We start from the raw sequence: 22,232 nt of genomic DNA on the forward strand, positions 1-22,232 counted from the left end.
AACAGAGGGAGACTGTTTCAAAAAAAAAAAAAAAAAAAGAAGTAAAGAAACAAAAGAATGGCTGCTCCATAGACAGAGCAGCAGTATCAGCTGCTTGACTGAGTCTACTTATAGTTATTTCTTGATTATATGCTAAACAAGGGGTGAATTATTCATGAGCTTTCTGGGAAAAGGGCAGAGATTTCCTGGAACTGAAGGTCCCTCCCCTTTTAGGGGACTATTTAGGGTAACTTCCCAAGGTTGCCGTGGCATTTGTAAACTGTCATGGTGGTGGTGGGAGTGTCTTTTAGCATGCTGATGCATTATAATTAGCTTATAATGAGCAGTGAGGACAACCAGAGGTCACTTTCATCGCCATCTTGGTTTTGGTGGGTTTTGGCCTGCTTCTTTACCACATCCTGTTCTATCAGCAGGGTCTTTGTGACCTGTATCTTCTGCCACGCTCTTCCTATCTCACCCTGTGACTAAGAATGCCTGACTTCCTGGGAATGCAGCCCAGTAGGTCTCAGACTTATTTTACCCAGCCCCTTTTCAAGATGGAGTTGCTCTGGTTCAAACACTTCTGACATATTTCCCCCCTCCCTTTTACAGGGGGACCCTTAATCCTTAAGAATTGTAGCGGGACAAAGATCATCTGTAACTTCTTCAAGCCAAATAGGGGTGATGATATTCCTGCCTATTAGGGTCTCTTGTATTTAGGGTAGGGAGAAGTTTAGTTAGAAAGCATTGGTATAGAAGCCCTTATTTTCAGTTACACAATTTTATAAAGTTACAATTGCTTATTGTAACCAGCTGAGTTTTAGGTTTTGTGGTTTGTTGCTTGCTTGGTTGCTTGCTTCTTAATGCCATATATCTTGGCATTTATCAGTCCATAATTACTAAATTCTTAAAATCCATAAATATTTATTATTCTTTCTAGGTTGCAATAAAAATAATTGACAAAACTCAGTTGAATCCAACAAGTCTACAAAAGGTAAGATTGGTTCAATGTCTAGTACTTTTTAAAAAATTATCAGTGCTAATTGCCATCTAATTTGTCACTTAAATACCCCAACTGTTATTTTATGTTTAATGCCATAAAGCTTCCTATTCCTCAAATGAATGCAACTTAATGTAGTATTTCATGAAAAATTGTTGGGTTATCTTTGGTCGGAGATTATTTTTAAATGTTCTTAACAGCACAAACTAAAGGCTGTGCTTTTTTTTGTACTTTTTTATTGATATAGTTGTACGAGGCTGTACTTTTTATTGAATATTCTTAATATCGACTAGAGTTTTTAAAAAATAATACAGTACAAAAATATTTTCATGTAATTGATATTGTGCAAATTTGTACCTTATAGCTAATACTGAAAATTTTAAAGTGAACACTTTGGCTTCCTTAAACTCTTGACACACCACATCTGATTAAGGACTGATGATTAATATAAAAGGGAAATGTTAAAGTAAAACTGAAAGTGGAAAAGCATGTTCATAAAGCAGTATTGCCATTAGTATCATTTAACATAGATCAAGTCTTTGCCCTAGTGCCTTTTAGAATCACCTGGGCAGATTTTTGAAAGTCTTAACACTTACATAATAATGCCTAAGCAATTAGGTTGGGCCCAGGCATAGGTATTTCAGTGGTAGGACATCAGCAAATAATTAATGATCTTCATAATAAAATCCTTCTAGTTGTTTTTAGCTTCGCAGAGTCTTTTTACATACTTCATTTGATTTCTAGATTTGACCTGTAGTAGTTGAGGGGGGTACAGAGACCATGAAGTAGGAACAGGAAGTACTGAATTTCAGTCCTGGCTCTGCCACTTAGCCGAATATCTGACCTTGAGCAAGGCACTTAACTTTGCTGGACCTTGGGTTTCTCATCTTTAAAATGGAGATAATTTCATCTTCTTATGATGGATGTGAGTATTAATGAAATAATGCATATAAAAGGGCTTTGTAAACTGCACAGCACTGCACAGTTGTGCGATATTTTGATAAGAGCAGTGCTCTATATACATTTCTAATGTATTCCTCATGGTTGTTTATATCCTGGTAATTTTGAAGCCCTGTCCCTGTTTTGTGTGTGGGAGGTGGGGAGGGAGATAGACTTTCTCTGCACTAAAAATGTTATTTCAACAAGTGGTTCTTTGTGATCTGCAACCCATAATGGGCCTTAAGGCTTCTCAAGGTGGGCATGAAACATCTAAAAATCCCAGTCCTTTGTCCTGAAGAGTAAATTTTATCTATTTCCTTAAACTTCCATATCTTCAGCTATCTAAGGATTTGGTACTAACAAATACATTAGAGTTTAATACAATGTGGTATTCAGAACTAAAATTAACATACAAGGATGTTTAATGAGGACTCTAATTGAGTATTCTATGATGTTACATACCTTCCACTATTCATGTGTACCTGGATATAATTGTAATCCTAACAGTTTTCCCGGAAAAATTTTTACCATGGTGTTGTATCAAGTTGGCTGCAGTTTTTCCTTCTTGTTTGCTTGCTTCCTTTAGTCATTTTTTATTTTATTTTTTTTTTTTTTTTTGGTAATTTTTCATTGCTGCTCTTTGTTTATTATTTGTCACATCATTATCAGTTTAGTGCATGGTAGTTTGGTTAGCCCATTAGTGTGATTATGCATATTTGCATCTGAATTAATTTTGACTTATAATAATAATTAAAACTTTAAGATTTGTTTTTGGTATTATTCAAGTATGAACCATTCACTGAAGACTTATTCTAAAGCCAGCTCTATCCCAAGTTAAATAACTTGATAAGTATAATATTTTCAGTTTATAGGCCATTGTTTAAAATTGTGTATATAACTTCATATGCTTATGAAGTAAATTAGAAGCATTTTACATACATTTGTTTCCAATTCTTTTTCACCAAGTATCTTATCCCCAGCCCCCCCATCTTCCCCCACCCCCAGCAATTTTGCAACAATGTAGAATGTACCAGGCAACTTGGTCAGCCCCCTTTGCAGTCATTCTTGCATCCTTTTTTCTTCTCAGCACCATTCATAGTTGTATCACACTTGCTTCAGGAACAGCTCTCTTAGATAGTGATTTAAAGCTGTGGAGCATGCCCTAGCAGCTAACATCATAAGGAACATTCTGCCATCAGCAGTGTGCAATCTCTTTTTACCACCACTACCGAAAAAGGTGGACTGGCTCATTCAGGCAGTATTTTAACAGTGAACACACGTGTTAAAATATCGGTTTCATGATATTCAGGCTTGCATACTGGGTCATGAACATTTACTAAATGCACATATAAGTAAACCTGAGTTGACTATGTTTGCAAATTGATATTATTTTCACAGATGAGTCTCTTCATTTTTCCTTTGTATTTTTGCAGCCATTGAATTAATAAACGTTAGATTCTGGTGAGAGATTTATTTTTCTCCATTGTTTTTGTACTTTTTTTTTTAAGAGATGGGTCTTGCTCTGTTGTCCAGGCTGGACTCGAACTCCTGGGCTTAAGCAGTCCTTCCACTTTAGCCTCCCAAGTAGCTGGGACTACAAATGCACACCACAGCATCTGGCTATATACCTTCCAATGTCTCACTAGTATATCTGGAATACTATTCTATTCTTACGCATCTTTTAGGTCAATTTTTTGTTTGTTTGTTTGTTTGTTTTTGTTTTTGTTTTTTTGAGATGGAGTCTCGCTCTGTTGCCCAGGCTGGAGTGCAGTAGTGGGATCTGAGTTCACTGCAGTCTCCCTCCGCCTCTTGGGTTCAAGCAATTCTTCTCCCTCAGCCTCCCAAGTGGCTAGGACTACAGGTGTATGCCACCACACCTGGCTAATGTTTGTATTTTTAGTACAGATGGGGGATTTGCCATGTTAGCCAGGCTGGTCTGGTCTCAAACTCCTGACCTCAGGTGATCCACCTGCCTCAGCCTCCACTTGCTGGGATTACACGTGTGAGCCACCATGCCCAGGCCAAGGGATCACTTGAGGTCAGGAGTTCGAGACCAGCCTGGTCAACATGGTGAAACCGCGTCTCTACTAAAAATACAAAAATTAGCTGGGCGTGGTGGCACATGCTTATAATCCCAGCTTCTCAGGAGGCTGAGGCAGGAGAATTGCTTGAACCCAGGAGGCGACAGAACAAGACTTTGTCTCAAAAAAAAAAACAAGAAATTTGTAACATGTAATGAAATAATTGATTTTTTTGTAATGTATTTATGATAGCTGGTTAGTTAGCCAACCTTGAGCACATTCAGGGATGGAGACACACTCCTTCCCGTAGCATCTTGTTCCAGTGTTCAGTGGCTTTGCTATTAGAGTCTTTTCCCCTTACTTCAGACTAGCATCTGTCTTCTAGAAACTTCTACAACACTGTTTACCATTTGTCATATGGAGTTATAGTTACTCCAAACATAACCAGCCCTTAGAAGTTGCTATTTTGGGTCTTGTTGATTTTCTCTTATGCAGAGTAAATCCCCTCAGCCTCCTTGGGTACTCCCACAGGAGTTTCGCTGAACAGAAGCCTACTTTATTCCATACTTGGAATTGTTCCCCCCCCCCACCTGAATTTGTTTGATTCCTGCTAAAATTCATTTAATTGATTTTCTGCCTTAATTCCAGTCTTTTGGGGGATTTTTGGAATAATGGGTCATTTGTATTAGCTGCTATGTAAATTAGATATGGATGTCTCCATCCAATTAAAATATTAAACAAGACAAGAACAAGACTTTTCAATGGAGAATTCATCCAAGTTGATACTGCTGACCCAGTAGTAAAGCATTTTTTGAGTAAGATTTAACCACCATTCTTAAATCTAGACTGAGTAGGACAGAAAGGGAAATCCCTGTGTTTTTAAATTTTAATGAGATTTACAGAGGAAGAAAAAAAGGAACATTAAACACAAATATATGCAAAATACCCAGTAGGATTTATTAAAGCATTATTGACTATGGATTTCATCAGGGTCTTTGTGGGGAAATCCTGCTTATACCCACCTCAATCTTCCTCCCTCCCTTCCTTCCACTGGCCTTATCGTGATTGTAAAATAGGGCAACACTACATTCCATAAAATAGAATAAGTGTTCCTATGAGCTGAGCAGAAGTTGGCTTTAGAGACAGGCAAAGGCTGAAGAAGGCTGAGGCAGGCCAGGCACAGTGGCTCACTCCTGTAATCCCAGCACTTGGGGAGCCTGAGGCGAGAGGATCACTTGAGCTCAGGAATTTGAGATCAGCCTAGGCAGCATAGAGAGACCCGTCTCTACCAAAAAAAAATTAAATAAATTAACCAGGTGTGGTGGTGTGTACCTGTAGTTCCAGCTACTTAGGAGGCTAAGATGGGAGGATCACTTGAGCCTAGAAGTTGGAGGCTGCAGTGAGCTGTGATGGTGCCCCTGCATTCCAGCCTGGGCAACAGAGCAAGACCCTGTCTCAAAAAAAAGCTGAAGCAAAGAACAAAGAGTGTATTGGTCCTTTCAGAATTCCTTTTTTTTGTAAGGCAGGGACAGGGAAACAGAACAATAGACCACAATAGACTATACCACATAGAAAAGTAACCGATTAGTTAATGTCAGGTTACTTCACACTACATTTTTTTCTGTAAGGATTAAAGCAGTAGGAACTTTGTTATTGTGCCAATTGAAGTTTTTCCTTTTCTTTTTTTTTTTTTTTTTTTTTTTTGAGACAGAGTCTTGCCCTGTGACCCAGGCTGGAGTGCAGTGGTGTGATTTTGGCTCACTGCAACCTCCGCCTCCCGGGTTCAAGAGATACTCCTGCCTCAGCCCCCTGAGTAGCTGGGACTACAGGTGTGTGCCACCACGCCTGGCTAATTTTTGTATTTTTAGTAGAGACAGGGTTTCACCATGTTGGTCAGACTGGTCTCCCAACTCCTGGCCTCAGGTGATCTGCCTGCCTCAGCCTCCCAAAGTGCTGGGATTACTGGCCTGAGCCACCGTGCTCAGCTAGGACAGTTTAAATCTTCAATCAGGGGCTGGACGCAGTGGCACACGCCAATAATGGCAGTACTTTGGGAGGCCGAGGCGGGTGGATCACCTGAGGCCAGGAGTTCGAGACCAGCCTGGCCAGCATGGTGAAACTGCGTCTCTACTAAAAATACAAAAATTAGTTGGGCATGGTGACATACCCCAGCTACCCAGTAGGCTGAGGCACAAGAATCGCTTGAACCTCGGAGGCGGAGGTTGCAGTGAGCCGAGATCACACCACTGCACTCCAGCCTGGGTGACGGTGAGACTCTGCCTCAAAAAATAAATAAATAATAAACTGTCCTGTTTGGGAAATTAGCTATTATCTCCTTTTCTTCTGATTTCTAGGAAGGTCAGATAACAACTTAATTTAGGTTTGGGAATGTGGAATCTTAGCAGGGATTACTCCATTTTTAATTTTAACCTGGTTTCCTGGGGCCTAATGCAGGAGTTTAGTCCCAAACAATGGCTTCCTATAATTTTTATTTAACAATTCTTCCCTTTTGGTCAGGCTTTCACCTAGGTAAGAGTGTAACCAAAACCTAGGATATCCCTGCTGTTCTCAGTTGCCATCATTTTGAGTTTCCTGTTTCAGCATGCCGTTGACAGGGTGTTCTCATTATCGTGTGTTTCTTTTGAGTTTTTGTTGTTCTAGCCAGAGAGAAACCATTTGACATCTGATAGGTGGCTACATGGAGACACTTAACACTCTGGGAGGATACAGCGTACCAGAGAGACTACCATTATGACTATCATGAGGATCACACCAAGCATTTAGAGTATGCTCCTAAGCCAGGGTTTTTATGAACCAAATCAACTAAAATTGTATAGCCAAACAAGGAGTCTGCCAATTTTAACCAAGTTGTCCGCTCTACCATACCCAAATCGCAACGAGAAGTGTCATGAACTGCACAGATTCCTCCATGTTTAGTAGGCAGCCCAGCATTCCATGACCGGGCTAAGTATAAAGCAGGGAGTGCAAGTTACCCACAGAAGCTACTGACTGTGAAATTTTAGCTACAGCATGATCCTGCCAAACTGAAAGAGGTAGGCATTAGTAAGGAAAAATTAAGAGGGGCAAAAGCCTTGTTATGAAGTCTTGTTGTTCTGACAGTCTTGGGAAAAGCTGTCCATAGCATGCAGTCCACAACTTCTCGTCCTGGTTCGCAGTTTGAATGTCTCTGGTTGTGGCATCTGGCATTCTGGTGAATTCTCTGTGTGGCCTACACATCAGGCATGAGACTCGAAATTTACATCAAGCTGTCAGCTTTGGTTTATAGGGCTTCTGAAATTGAGCAGCTCATTCTTCATTGGCAAGTTGTAGCCAGATATTAAAGAAAACTAGAAGAATTCAGAATCTAGTTCAGTCAGGAATAATCTTATCAGGTCATTTCTGGAAGTCATTTCTGTGAATTAATATTTTAGCAGCCTTTTTTGCTTCTAATTTCAAATTGGAAGGTATAGGGTTATTCATTGTGCCCCTCAAGCCTGGTCCACTCCGATACCCCTCAAGCACCAGACACCTACCCAGGAAGAGGGAGGCTGTTTTCTTTTTAAAGCTAGTATTTGCTTTGGAGCCACTGTTAGTGCTTAGAGCTCTGTAGCAGTAGCAGTAGTGGCCTTTTTTGGCGTCCTAGGGAATCTTGGTCATGGGATGTAGCAGGGAACCTTATAATTTGAAAGCAAGGAGAACCAGTTCATGCTTTTCATGTGGTCTGTCGTGTAATGACTTTTACTGCTGCCACCACTGGGTTATTTTGGGCACTGTTGATTTGGTTTTCTTAAGCCAGTACTTTTCAACCCTTCTTGTGCATTAGAACCATTTGTGGAGTTTGAAAAAAGCATATTTCCTTCACAGTACTTTCCTCCCTAGAGGTCCTATCTTGGCGGGTCTAGAAATGTGGTGATCTCAGTACACACCCCAGATGAGAATGGCTCCTAGTCTGTCTTCACTTCCCCCAAAGTTCTTAATTTCTCTCTTCTTCCAATTTTACTTATTTTTATTTATTTATTTATTTTTTTGAGACGGAGTCTCGCTCTGTCACCCAGGCTGGAGTGCAGTGGTGCGATCTCAGCTCACTGCAAGCTCTGCCTCCTGGGTTCACGCCATTCTCCTGCCTCAGCCTCCCGAGTAGCTGGGACTACAAGCACCCGCCACCACGCCCGGCTAATTTTTTGTATTTTTAGTAGAGATGGGGTTTCACCGTGTTAGCCAGGATGGTCTCAATCTCCTGACCTCATGATCTGTCCGCCTTGACCTCCCAAAGTGCTGGGATTACAGGCGTGAGCCACCACGCCCGGCCTATTTATTTTTTATTGATTGAGTGATTGATTGATGGGGTCTTGTCCTGTTGCCCAGGATGGAAGGTAGCAGCAAGACCAGAGCTCACTGCAGCCTGGAATTCCTGGGCTCAAGTATCTTTCCACCTCAGCCTCCTGAGGTAGCTGGGACTATAGGCGCACACCACCACACCCAACTAAAGTAACCTATTTTATTTATTTATGAGACGGAGCCTCCCTCTGTTGGCCAGCCTGGAGTGCAGTGGTGCCATCTCGGCTCACTGCAACCCCTGCCTCCCGAGTTCAAGTGATTCTCCTGCCTCAGCCTCCCAAGTAGCTGGGATTACAGGCACCCACTGCCACACCCAGCTAATTTTTGTATTTTTAGTAGAGACAGGGTTTCACCGTGTTAGCCAGGCTGGTCTCGAACTCCTGACCTCAAGTGATCCACCCGCTTCAGCCTCCCAAAGTGCTGAATTACAGGTGTGGCCACCGTGCCTGGCAAAGTAACCTATTTTAAAGATGACCCCTTCCCCAAATATTCTAAGTTTCATAGACAGCTGCTACTGCCACTGCTGAATATTTTCTCCCTCTCTGGAACTCTTCCTAGGAGTGCCTTAGTACCCAGTTCCTGGCCTCCTTTCTCTATTGGGTGAAGCACAAGTTATTTTGGAAATCGTTTTCATTGAACAACTCTTTTCATCTTTTTCTTTTCTTTCTTTTTTTTTTTTTCCAACTATCTTTCTCTTTCATTTTCTTAATATTGACTTTTCAGGCCATTAACAAAAGTGGTAACCACTGTAAAAATAGTTGTTACAGTCTTGTCTGTTATTTAAAATCCAGTGTCTGCATTCACATCAGTGTCATAAATCTGATAAATTAATACAAATAGGAGATGGCAAATGAAATCCAAGACAGGCACTTCTTATATTGATTGATTGAGGCTGGATCTTACTTTGTAGCCCAAGCTGAAGTGCAGTGTCATGATCATAGCTCACTGCAGCCTGGAACTTCTGGGCTTAAGCAATCCTCCCGTCTTGGCCTCCCAAAGCCTTGGGATTATAGGCATGAGTCACCACCCCCAGCCTGATTATACATATTTAAAATATTGAGAATAGACTGGGCACGGTGGCTCACTCCTGTAATCCCAGCACTTTGGGAGGCCCAGCTGGGTGGGATCACCTGAGGTCTGGAATTCGAGACTAGCCTGACGAACATGGTGAAACCCCGTCTCTACTGAAAATACAAAAAAATTAGCCAGGTGTGGTGGCGCATGCCTGTAATCCCAGCTACTTGGGAGGCTAAGGCAGGAGAATCACTTGAACCCAGGAGACGGAGGTTGCAGTGAGCCAAGATGGCACCACTGCACTCCAGCCTGGGCAACAAATGAGAAACTCTGCCAAAAAAAAAAAAATTGAGAATAAAACTGTATATATGTTTGTTTATTTTTAGATTTCAAAAGAGATAGAAGAAATAGAAAAAACGGCTTTCAGTATTGTTGCTTCTTTATTCCTTATAAACTTTTAAATTTCTTGCCAGGCTTATTTTTGTTTTGGCAATAAATAATACAGGTTGATATTTAGAATACATTATAAACTCGGGAAGCTGAGGCAGGAAAATGGTGTGAACCTGGGAGGCGGAGCTTGCAGTGAGCCGAGATCACGCCACTGCACTCCATCCTGGGCGACAGAGTGAGACTCCGTCTCAAAAAAAAAAAAAAAAAAAACATTATAAACTGAGAATAGTAGAGTGTATTTTAGAGATTGTTTGTTTGTTTTTAGAATTGAGGTCTCACTGTCTTGCCCAAGCTGGTCTCAGACTCCTGGGTTCAAGCATCCTCCTTCCGAGGATTCCAGTCTGCCTTCCAAGGAGCTGGGATTACAGGCACACACCACCATACCCAGCTAAAGTATATTTTTCATTGTACCAAGGACTCATTATGCTATTTTAGAAAAGTCACCAAGGAACCAAGTATTTTAAGTGGGTTAAACTTAGAGCATAGCCTGGACCCATTTGCAGAAAATATAAACTTGGGTGCAAATTAGGCCTTTGTGAGAGAATTATAACAGTAACATCAGCCAGAATCACAAACACATGTCAAGAGTTTATTGTATGCCAGGTGCTGTTCCATGCACTCTGTATGTCAAGCCATCCTTTCATTGTAGAGGTGACAGGGTCAGGGAGGTCAAGTTACCTAGACTCAGTGAGTGGTACAGCTGGGTTGGGATTAGGTAGTATAGCTCCTGGAGTCAAATTCTACACACACTTTATCTTATATCATTGCATGTACTTTTCACAACAGTCCTGTGAAGCAGTTGTTTTCTTTTTTTTTCTTTGAGACAGAGTTTTGCTCTTGTTGCCCAGGCTGGAGTGCAATGGCGTGATCTCTGCTCACCGCAACCTCCACCTCCCTGGTTCAAGTGATTCCCCTGCCTCAGCCTCCCGAGTAGCTGGGATTACAGGCACCCACCACCACGCCCAGCTAATTTTTTTGTATTTTTAGTAGAGACAGGGTTTCTCCATGTTGGTCAGGCTGGTCTGGAACTCCCGACCTCAGGTGATCCACCTGCCTCAGCTTCCCAAAGTGCTGGGATTACAGGCGTGAGCCACCACGCCAGGCCGAAGTAGCTGTTTTCAAAATCTATCTTATAGGTAAGTAGGTTAACGCTCTCAAGATTTTGTGGTTTGTTCACTCATCCAGTGAATAAGGGACTGAACTAGCCTTAGAACCTAAATTTATAACATCAAATAGCTTTCTTTGCATAAGTTCCCTTGGAGCCAGTCACTCATAGTACTTTCCATATGGGAAGGATAACAACGGAACATATGGAAATTCAGCTTGCATGTGGTAGATACCTAGTAAAATCTGGTAAGTTAATTTTGTTAGTACCAAATTCATTTTAACACTAAATTAATTTTTCCTGATGTTGCTCTGATTCTAGGAATCTTGACCACCAGAACCTTGAGTTTGGGAGATGGGAAGATTCTTAGTTTGTCTTTGAAATATTTGATCATAAAAAACACATTATTGGCCAGGCATGGTGGCTCAAGCCTGTACTCCCAGCACTTTGGGTGACCAAGGCAGGCAGATTGCTGAGCTCAGGAGTTCAAGACCAGCCTGGGCAACATGGCAAAACCCTGTCTCTACATACAGAAATTAGCCAGATGTGGTGGTGCGCACCTGTAGTCCTAGCTACTTAGGGGGCTGAGGCTGGAGGATTGCTTGAGCCCGGGAGGTCGAGGCTGCAGTGAACCATGTTCATGCCACTGCATTCCAGCTTGGGTGACAGAGCAAGACTCCTTCTCTAATTAAAAAAAAAAAAAGCACACACATTGTCGCTACTCTTATTTTACATTTTTAGAAAACTGATTTGTTGTATTACTCAGCTCAAGCTAAGCAATTTTTTAAAATTTAGTTTTTAATTTTTATTAGATACTGACTGCATACAAAAGAATGTTCCATGTTTAGCATATAAATATGTATATGAGATGAGCACCGTTATACTACCTGCTTCAAGAAATAGATCTTCAACCATACCTTTAAACCAGTCCCATATTATGCCCCTCCTCAACCTGATTCCCCTTTTTCATTGCCCACCTACTGGGTAAACACTAACAAGGATTTTGTGTTATTATTTTCTTGCTTTGTCCGTATAATTTTACCACATATGGATCACTCATCAATGTAGTATAAAGGTTTTTTTTTGTCTGTTTTTTGTTTCTTTTGTGTTTTTTTGTTTGTTTGTTTGTTTGTGACTGAGTCTCGCACTGTCTCCCAGGCTGGAGAGCAGTGGTGCGATCTCAGCTCACTGTAACCTCTGCCTCCCAAGTTCAAGCGATTCTTGTGCCTCAGCCTCCTGAGTAGCAGGGATTACAGGCGTGCGCCACCACACCCAGCTAATTTTTGTATTTTTAGTAGAGACCAGGTTTCACCATGTTGGCCAGGCCGGTCTTGAACTCCTGACCTCAAGTGATCCACCCACCTCAGCCTCCCAAAGTGCTGGAATTACAGGCGTGAGCCACCGCACCCCACCAATGTAGTGTAAAGTTTAAAAAATTGTATAAATGGACTCATGCTATGTGTATTCTCCTATTGGCTTTTTCTTTGCTTCCTTTTTTTTTTTTTTTTTTTTTGAGACGGAGTTTCGCTCTTGTTACCCAGCCTGGAGTACAGTGGCGTGATCTCAGCACTGCAGCCTCTGCCTCCTGGATTCAAGTGATTCTCCTGCCTCAGCTTCCAAAGTATCTGGGATTACAGGTGTGCATCACCACACCTAGCTAATCTTTGTGTTTTTAGTAGAGACGGGTTTTCACCACGTTGGCCAGGCTGGTCTCGAACTCCTGACTTCAAGTGATCCACCCACCTCAGCCTCCCAGAGTGCTGGGATTACAGGTGTGAACCACCATGCCCAGCCGCTTTTGCTTTCTTTTACCTACATTGTGTTCCATGTTGATGTATTTTGCTGTAATTCACCTTCACTGCTATGTCCATTTTCAAGAATATGTAGTATCCCATTATGTGAATATGCCACTCTGTATTTATTCCGTGATTCAGAGACATTTGGATTGCTTTTTGTATTGCAAACATGACTGCTGTGAATTGTCCTCTGTGTGTCCTGGCACACTTGTGAAGAGTTTCTTAAATATATATACTTAGAATTCTTGTATCACAGAGTCTGTCTGCACATCCTCCTTCTTCATTAGAGAAGGCCAAATTATTTTCAGAGCAGGTATGCTAATTTATATTTCCATCAGCAGTGTGTAGGAGAGCACAAGTGATGTAGCATCCTCATCAAAATTTGATTTTCTCTGATTTTTTAAAATTTGTGCCATCACAGGAGAATTGCTTGAACCCGGGAGGTGGAGGTTGCAGTGAGCTGAGATTGTGCCAGTGCACTCCAGCCTGGCGACAGAGCAAGACTGCATCTCAAAAAAAACAAAAAAATTGTGCTATCAATTTGGTAAATATAAAAGTGATATTTGGCCAGGCATAGTGGCTTCCTCCTTAAATTCCAGCACTTTGGGAGCCTGAGATGGGAAGATCTCTCCAAGCCAGGAGTTCAAGAACCAGCCTGGGCAACAGAGCAAGACTCTGTGTCTACAAAAAGATTTTTTTTTTTTTTTAAATTATCTGGGCATGGTGGCACATAGCTGTGGTCTCAGATAATTGGGAGGCTGAGGATTGATTAAGCCCAGGAGTTTACAGCTGCAGTGAGCTGTGATTGCACCACTGCACTCCAGCCAGGGTAGCAGAGCAGGAGCCCCTCTTAAAAAAAAAAAAAAGAAAGAAAGAAAAGAAAAATCTCATTATGGTTTTAATGTAACATTTTCCTAATTACTGATGAGGTCATGCATTTTTTCATATTTAGGTTTTTTGTTTCTTCTGTGAAGTACGTATTCATCTTTTGTTTAATTTCTAGTGGATTTTTTCTTAGTTATTTTAGGATATCATTATATATCATAGATACTATTATATATGTGGCACATACCTTCTACTTGATGGTATATCTTCACTCTCTTGATACCGTCTCTCAGTGAATAGCAGAGGCTCCTAATTTTAAAGCAGTTACATTTATCAGTCTTTTTTTTATGTGCTTTGCACTTTTTATGTCTTTTTTGTTTTTTTGTTTTTTTGTTTTTGAGACGGAGTTTCGCTCTGTCACCCAGGCTGGGGTGCAGTGGCACGATCTCGGCTCACTGCAAGCTTCGCCTCCCGGGTTCACGCCATTCTCCTGCCTCAGCCTCCCGAGTAGCTGGGACTACAGGTGCCTGCCATCACGCCTGGCTAATTTTTTTTGTATTTTTAGTAGAGACGGGGTTTCACTATGTTATCCAGGATGGTCTCGATCTCCTGACCTCGTGATCCACCCATCTTGGCTTCCCAAAGTGCTGGAATTACAGGTGTGAGCCCCCACGGGTCCGGCCTTTTTTGTGCCTTCTTTAAGAAATTCTTTTCTACCTGGGGTCATAAACATATTTTTCTCTGTTGTCTTCACATGTTTAAAGTAATCTTTAAGCCACCAGCAGTCATGTGTTACGAGGTAGGGATCCAGTTTCATGGTTTTTCGTATGTATAATCACTTGCTGCCTCACCTCTCCTTTCTTTGCTGATCTGCATCGTGGACAGAGTCTCCGTGTCTAAACACACACTTTGTTCTTCAGAAGTGGTTATTCTGGTTCACTTAACAATTGCCATTTGAAAAGCAATTATTTTTATTTTATTTTCATATTTTTAAATTTTATTTTTAATGATAGGACACCAAATGATAACCAGAACCCCAAAATACATAGGTGAAAATCTGAGCTAAATTAATAGAAACACAGGCATGACAGAGAAGACTTTATCACTTAACTCTCTTAGGCCATTCATTAATTACACAGTAAGTAGGGGGAAAAGGTACATATCTTAATATACAGCACCTCCATGGCCAGGTGCGGTGGCTCACACCTGTAATCCCAGCACTTTGGGAGGCTGAGGTGGGCGGATCATGAGGTCAGGAGATTGAGACCATCCTGGTGAACACGGTGAAGCCCCGTCTCTACTAAAAAATACAAAAAAATTAGCTGGGCGTGGTGGCGGGTGCCTGTAGTCCTAGTACTGGGGAGGCTGAGGCAGGAGAATGGTGTGAACCCGGGGAGCGGAGCTTGCAGTGAGCGGACATCGTGCCACTGCACTTCAGCCTGGGTGACAGAGTGAGACTCCGTCTCAAAAAAAAAAATAAATAACAGCATTTCCATTAGCCCATAGTATAGCTGTTTTAATCCCCTTTTCAGGATACATAACAGCTGTGTGCTAGGATATTATCGTCATTACTATTCCAATGTGTGCTGACTATGAGGTATATTATTTTCTCAGAGTTGGGCAATACATAACATTTGAATAAGCCAGACTAACATCTTTCTAGGCTATAGTTCTAATGTAGAGCAATAAAAATAGAACCAAACAAAATATACAAACATGTGGAACCTAAAACACACAGAATTCTTGGATCAAAGAAAAATTGCAAACAAAAATTACAGTATATCTAGAAATTAATGATAATAAGCTGTGTGTCAGAACCTATGTAATACTGCTTTTTGGTGCTCCGGGAAATTTGTAGCCTTAAACACATTATTAAACAAGAATGACAAGGAATGCATTAAACATTAAACTAATAGTTTAGAAAAGGGAACAAAATAAATCTCAGGAATAAATAATAATGTAAGGAGTCAGTAAAGCTAAAGGCAGAAAATAATGAATTTGAAAACAGTAGAAATGGTAAATCCAAAACTTTGGTGGGTCCCCCCCCCCCCGCCAAGGAAGTGAGAAGAGAGGCAATGAAATAGATAAGCTACTAGGTGCTGCCAGGGGGAAGGGAGAGAAAACACAGAAAAATGAGGGGGAAATACCAGACACTGAAGAATTTAAATTATTATAAAGGAACCTTTTCTACAACTCTGAAAAATGTTAGAATATCCAAAGAAATTGATAATTTTCTAGGAAAACATGACTTACCAAAATTAACTCTAGAAAAAAATTGATACACATCAGTAACAACAGAAGTTGAGAAAGTAGTTAACATATTGCCAAACCTGGAATTCATGATTGAATTCTTTGAGATCTACTGTGAGTACATACTCTGCCTCTGTTCAGCTGTTCCAGAACTTAAGAAGAGGAACTTCCAAATTCTTTTCTCAAATTCAGAAACATTGCTATTGAAATATATTGGAAACAGGAACGAAAACTACCGTTCAGTTTCACTTATAATATCCATTCTAAAATTCGGAATTAAAAATATTAGCATATAGGACTAAATACTGGTACATTTATCTTTGTTTCCCCAAAGATTCACTAAATGATGGTAAAGGAATTAAAAAGGAGGGGAAAAGAGTCCAGGAATTGAGTACTGAGGCATTCTCAGGAAGAGCCCCAAGAGAGGGAGGAGATACCCAGCGGTCACAGTGGAAGTCATCTTTGAGACTTAGAGCGTTTGAGGAAGGGGTCGTCTTTAAAATAGGTTACCTACCTAGCATTTGGGAGACCAGACCAGCCTGTGGCAACCAGTGACATCAGTTCCTTTGAGTCTTTCCAGAGATACTCTGTATATTAAGAAGCAATTTTTTTTTTCCTTTTTTACACAAATGCATTTTCTTGAAAATTCCTTCTCATGAACTTTGCCAGCCTCTCTGTCTTGGTTTGTCTGAGAGGGCCTTTGATGCACCCTTCCATTTAGGTGCTGTGGTAGTTGAGGCAAAGAGACAGTTTCTGTAGAGTGATGAGGGAGTGACTTAGGTGGCCTGGTCTTCTGTCCCTTATCTGTGTATCTGGAGAAGGGAGCCTGAACACCTTCATTGTGATGGTTTAGATCAGTTTTATGTCTGTAACCCCCGTGTTCTCTTTTACATACTCATTTTACTTTCGTATTGGTTGGTAAAATTGTCTTTTTTTTTTTTTTTTTTTTTTTTTTTTTTACTAGAGACTAAAATTCTCTCTCTCTCTTTTTTTTCTACTTGTCAAAAGGTAAAATTTTATTTTTCCAATGGTAATACTTGACAACCCCCAGGTCTTGGCTATTGGGACATGTTTCTTTACTTCTCTGATACCATAGATTTAGTGTCCTTGATATCCCCATTGCCAGGATTCCAAATCTTTGCCTTCAAAGGTATTTATTCTCCTCTTGTGTGCCAGTTCCATAGAGGATGTATAGATGTGAAAATGTGTGGAGGATATAGATTGATCAGTAAGGAGAGAATTCTTTCAATTTATACGTTTCCATGTAATTTGATTTCTTTTTTCCAACTAACATCTATTTAAGATTGAAAAGGGAATGTGGAGAAATAAGTTGTATTAAGATAGTAGAAATAGGCCGGGCGCGGTGGCTCACGCCTGTAATCCCAGCACTTTGGGAGGCCGATCACGAGGCCAGGAGATCGAGACCATCCTGGCTAACACGGTGAAACCCCGTCTCTACTAAAAATACAAAAATTAGCTGGACGTGATGGCAGGCACCTGTAGTCCCAGCTACTAAGGAGGCTGAGGCAGGAGAATGGTGTGAACCTGGGAGGCGGAGCTTTCAGTGAGCCGAGATGGCGCCACTATACTCCAGCCTGGGCGACAGAGCGAGACCCCATTTCAAAAAAATAAAGTAGAAATAAGGTGAGTTTCTCTTATTTAAATGGCCTTTTACAATTACAAAACTTTAAAATTTTTCTGGTATAGTCCTTATAGGGACTTTCCTTAAAGTTCATATTTGCCTTTCAGTACATTATTCCTATCCAAATTTAACTATCTTTGGTCATCAGATTCAGAGATTATGAAGTCTCTGGCATTTTTATCTCACTTGTATGCAAATTGTCAACTTCGTAAAAAGCTCTGTGCCAGTACCCACCTGTTGCTCTGGACTTTTCTATATCAGCAGCTTATAATTTGTTGATTTTTTTTTTTTAGTTAAATTTCTAAGGTAGCAATGTGGAATCCTGAGATGAACGTAGACTTTGGAGTCAGGCAACCCAAAGTGAGAATCCTGGCTCCAGCATATATTAGCTGAGTCTTTGGATGAGTTTGCTAACCTGTCTCAGTCGTCTTTCTCTGTATACTGGAGATGATCATACTCAGCTGATAGAGTTGTGAAAATTAAGCTTAGATAAGACTGTGAATGTGAAGCATCTGGCTCTGTGCGTCAGACACAGCAGGCACTAGATAACTGTTAGCTTCCTGCTTCCTCCCTGTCCTGCTTGTTTAACTTAGCATAAAGCTTATTTACACATTTGCTGCCTGCCAGTATCTACCTAATACATAATTCCAATAGAGAGGTGAATACATAAAGTTATTTGGGCTAATATCCTGCCACTACCTCTCTTGGGATTCTTTGGCTGCTCTTTTTGCCTACGGAATTAAATTTTTACTAGTCTTCTATCTGGTCCCATTTACCTGTCCTTTTTGTTTTCACATTGCATCCCTGGTATGACCTCTGCTGTAACTCAGGAGTTCTCGCATTTTAATATGGTGTCTGCAGAATATTAGTTATCCACTGCTGCCTAACAAATTCCTCCAGAACTTAGCAACTTAAAGCCAAATCTTTTGAATTCCTTTAATAGTCCATCTTTTTCCTGCTTTTTGGCTCTAATTCACTTTGTTTCATTTCTGCTGTACTGTTAGTAGAGACTTAAAAATGATTGCCTTCATTTGACCTGCTCCCCTGTCATCAGAACTGTGACAACTCTGTAACAAGCATTGTGCTGCGGAGGATTTAAAAGCTATGTGGTCATTAGAATGCTGAGGCTGGCTCAGACCGCAGTTGTTGGTAGTTAGTGCTTTCATGCAGGCATTTATCAAACAAATGCATTTCAGTTGTGTGCCAGCCTTGGTTTCAGGTATACAGTAGTGAAAGGAGACAGGCATGCTCCCTGTGGGTGACACAAGGATAACAAACAGGTGCACAAAAATGTGTCTTCATAGCTTGAAAGACATCCCAGGAAAGAAGTGAACAGATGGGCTATGATGTAAAACAAGGAGACCTACTTAGATACGTTTTCAGAGAATCTGCCTGAGACTTAAAGGATGAAAAGGGAGAAGACATTTAAAGGAATTTAGTATGTTCTGTGGCCAGGCGCGGTGGCTCACATCTGTAATCCCAGCACTTTGGAGGCCAAGGCAGACAGATCACCTGAGGTCAGGTGTTCGAGACCAGCCTGGCCAACGTGGCAAAACCCCATCTCTGCTAAAAATACAAAAATTAGCCAGGCATGGTGGGACCTACAATCCTAGCTGCTCTGGAGGCTGAGACAGAAGAATCCCTTGAACCTGGGAGGCGGAGGTTGCAGTGAGCCGATATTGTGCCACTGCATTCCAGCCTGGGCATCAGAGTAAGACTCCGTCTCAAAAATAAATAAACAAACAGTATGTTCTAGTAACTAAAAGGAGTTGGGGTGACTAGAATGTACCTTTGAGGGGTATGCAGAAGTTGGCAGGATGCAGGGATGCCACAGCCATGGTCAGGGTTTCATTCTCAGTGCTGTATCCTGAGCTATATTGATATGGCATCCAAAGTGGAGATTGTTGTCTTTTTTTTTTTTTTTTTTTTTTTTTGAGTTGGAGTCTTGCTCTGTCACCCAGGCTGGAGTGCAGTGGCATGATCTCAGCTCACTGCAACCTCCAGGAGGTGTTCTAATTTAGCAGTTGGGAAGTAATTGGGAGATTTGAATTCTAGCTACCAATTCAACTATAATGGATTGGAAAACAAGATTTCTGTGTTAGTTTAACAGAGGAGAGCTAAAAAAGAACTCAGGCCTGAATGGTTGTCAGGAATTTACTTGGGTGACTATCTTCTCATCTCAGAACATAAAATGTAGGAATTACCACAGTTGCAAAGGGAGATGTTTATGTTGGAGATAAAAATGCTCCTCCCTTCAAAAATGAGACAGTATTTTAGATAGGAAAGGTTATTTATCTGATTACATGTTTTAAAATTCTGAGCGTAAGGTTATATGTCAAATCCTGTCCATGGGCTGGGCACAGTGGCCCACACTTGTGATCCTAGCACTTTGGAAGGCTGAAGGGGAGGATTGATTGAGCCCAGGAGGTCAAGGCTACAATGAACTATGATCACACCACTGCACTTCAACCTGGGCAGCAGAGCGAGACCCTGTCTCAAAAAATAAATTAACAAAAAAATCTGGTCCATGTCCATCTCCTCTTAGCTGCTAATTCAATTTTAGATTAGACACAGTGGACAAGGACAAGTATGGTGAGAGTCCTGTGATTTCTCACCAGCTTCCTTTCCACATAGGCCGCTGCTTCTCCTCTTCCAAGGTTTTTCCCTGCTTTTGCCTCCTGGAGGTTGTATCCTGGGTGTTAGGAGACTGAGTTCCGGACACATTCCCCACAGAAGGATAGCAGGACCTTAGAAGATCTTTTTCTTTCTTTTCCTGGTTTCCTCTTGTTTGCAAGAGGGTTGAATAGGATGGTCTCTAAAATCCTGTTGTTTTTCTGGGTTATATTAACCCAGGCCATAATGATAAGAACCTGCTCTGAATTCACAACATGTATTTATACAACAGCAATTTAATATTTCTTATTCTGTGGAATGGCTAGGAAGCTCTGCTGGTCTTGGTTGGATGGTTTTTTGTTTGTTTTTTTTGAGACAGGGTCTCGCTTTGTCGCCCAGGCTGGAGTGCAGTAACGCCATCAGCTCTCTGCAACCTCCACTTCCCAGGCTCAAGTGATTCTCTTGCTCAGCCTCCCGAGTAGCTGGGACTACAGACACATGCTACTGCACCCAGCTAATTTCTGTATTTTTAGTAGAGATGGGGTTTCACCATGTTGCCCAGGCTGGTCTCGACCTCCTGAGCTCAAGTGATCCACCCACCTTGGTTTCCCAAAGTGCTGGGATTACAGGTGTGAGCCACCGTGCTCGGCTGGTTTTTCTTAAGGTCTCACCTGGGTTCACTTGTGTGGCTGAATTCAGCTGGTGGTTTGGCAGGGGCTGGATGCAGTTACCACAGAGGATCTGTCTCTTTAAATAACTACCCTTCATCCCCAAAGAGGCCAGACCAGCTCCTTCACAGTGCTCCAAGAGAGCAAGCCATGACGCCCAAGCATTTTATCCAGCCTCTGCTTGCTTCAGTTTGCTAAGGTCCCACTGGCCAAAGCAGATTACATGGCCAGGTCTAATGTCAGTATGAAGGGGGCGCTCCACAAAAGCGTGAACATGTAAGGCATGACTCATGAGGGTTACTAATGTAATAGTCACCACAACCTCCATGCTAAGTTACCTATATTCTCCAGTGAGGATTTCCCAAGGTGGTTTTGTTCATAGTCTTCTAATAGAATTATTTGGAATTATCAGTTTAATATGCTTATGATGTATTTCACTGGAACCATACAGGTTTTGATTCGCAGAGTTGGGAGCCCTGGGTAGATACTGAATCAGACTAAGTTTAATCACAGAAATTATTCCTACGTAAGTCTGATCTTATGTTTTCAAGATAGCATTGTAAAATTCAGAGTATGTTACCATCCCCCTTTGAGACCTCTGCTGTTTTTAATAAATGGAAGCATTTGGGAATACTATTTGGTAATAGTTTATTAAAACTACTACAGAGATATTCTGGACTTTCATGTTAGTCTTAGATATGGATTAATACACATTAGCAATGAATCTGTTATCTAAGAGAAAAATTTAAATTTATATTACAATAGTGGAATATAATGTTTAATAACTTGTGTTGGGGGATTTTGTGTTTTGTTTGTTTTTTTTTTTTTTAGCTCTTCAGAGAAGTAAGAATAATGAAGATTTTAAATCATCCCAATATAGGTACTTTCTGCTTTTTTAAATATTTTGGGGTCTAAATACGTACTTGAAATTATGTCATAAAGCTAAACACGTATTCTAGAAATGGTAGAGTACACCTCTAGTAAAATATATATACAAGTTGTTGATCATTTGTATTAGCTTTTTGAAATTGCTGAAGACAGGTTAAAAGCTTAGGTATTAAACGTTGAATTTAAAGCTTTAATCTGGTAGAAACATCTGTACTCTGATTATAATTTTCTAATTTTTAAGTATATTAGAAAATATAATTGTATTGCATGAGTAGATAGAAGGGAATTATAGGAAGTCAGAATTAATATTTTCAAAGGGGCTGGGCACAGTGGCTCATGCCTGTAATCCCAGCACTTTGGGAAACCAAGGCAGGAGGATTGCTGGAGGTCAGGAGCTCAAGACCAGCCTAAGCAACAGAGCGAGACCCCGTCTCTCCAAAAAAAAAAAAAAAAAGTAATAATAATAATAAACTTAAAAATTTGTAAAAAGAATATTTCAGAGGTCCAATACTTTTTGCTGTGTGCCCTAAGAAAATACTTATTTGAAAGATGGAATACTTGCTATCTAATGGAATTGTGATAGGAATTATTTTATAAATCAAAGATTTGTTTTCTGTGTCCTCTGTGTGCACAACTCTGTGCCAGGTGCTAGTAGGTGTGTTTAAAGATGAGGAAGGAGCGACATGGTCCTACCCTTAGAGTAA

The 22,232-nt window shown here is 40.9% G+C and overlaps 1 protein-coding gene across 26 annotated transcripts in view; it reads left to right on the forward strand.

Annotated features, from left to right (window-relative positions):
* Nucleotides 1–22,232, forward strand: part of MARK3 (microtubule affinity regulating kinase 3) — a 117,633-nt gene that overhangs the window by 42,009 nt on the left and 53,392 nt on the right. For 19 of the 26 annotated variants that reach the window (XM_001138504.7, XM_054665836.2, XM_063793921.1 and 16 more), the window contains 2 exons: nucleotides 920–973; nucleotides 21,472–21,520. In XM_001138504.7, the coding sequence (XP_001138504.4) occupies nucleotides 920–973; nucleotides 21,472–21,520 (103 nt within the window). The remainder of the gene's footprint in view (nucleotides 1–919; nucleotides 974–21,471; nucleotides 21,521–22,232) is intronic. The other 7 variants (XM_016926770.4, XM_063793917.1, XM_063793920.1 and 4 more) reach the window with 1 other exon arrangement.

Source organism: Pan troglodytes, chromosome 15, assembly GCF_028858775.2.
Source record: "Pan troglodytes isolate AG18354 chromosome 15, NHGRI_mPanTro3-v2.0_pri, whole genome shotgun sequence".
Lineage (NCBI taxonomy): Eukaryota > Metazoa > Chordata > Mammalia > Primates > Hominidae > Pan > Pan troglodytes.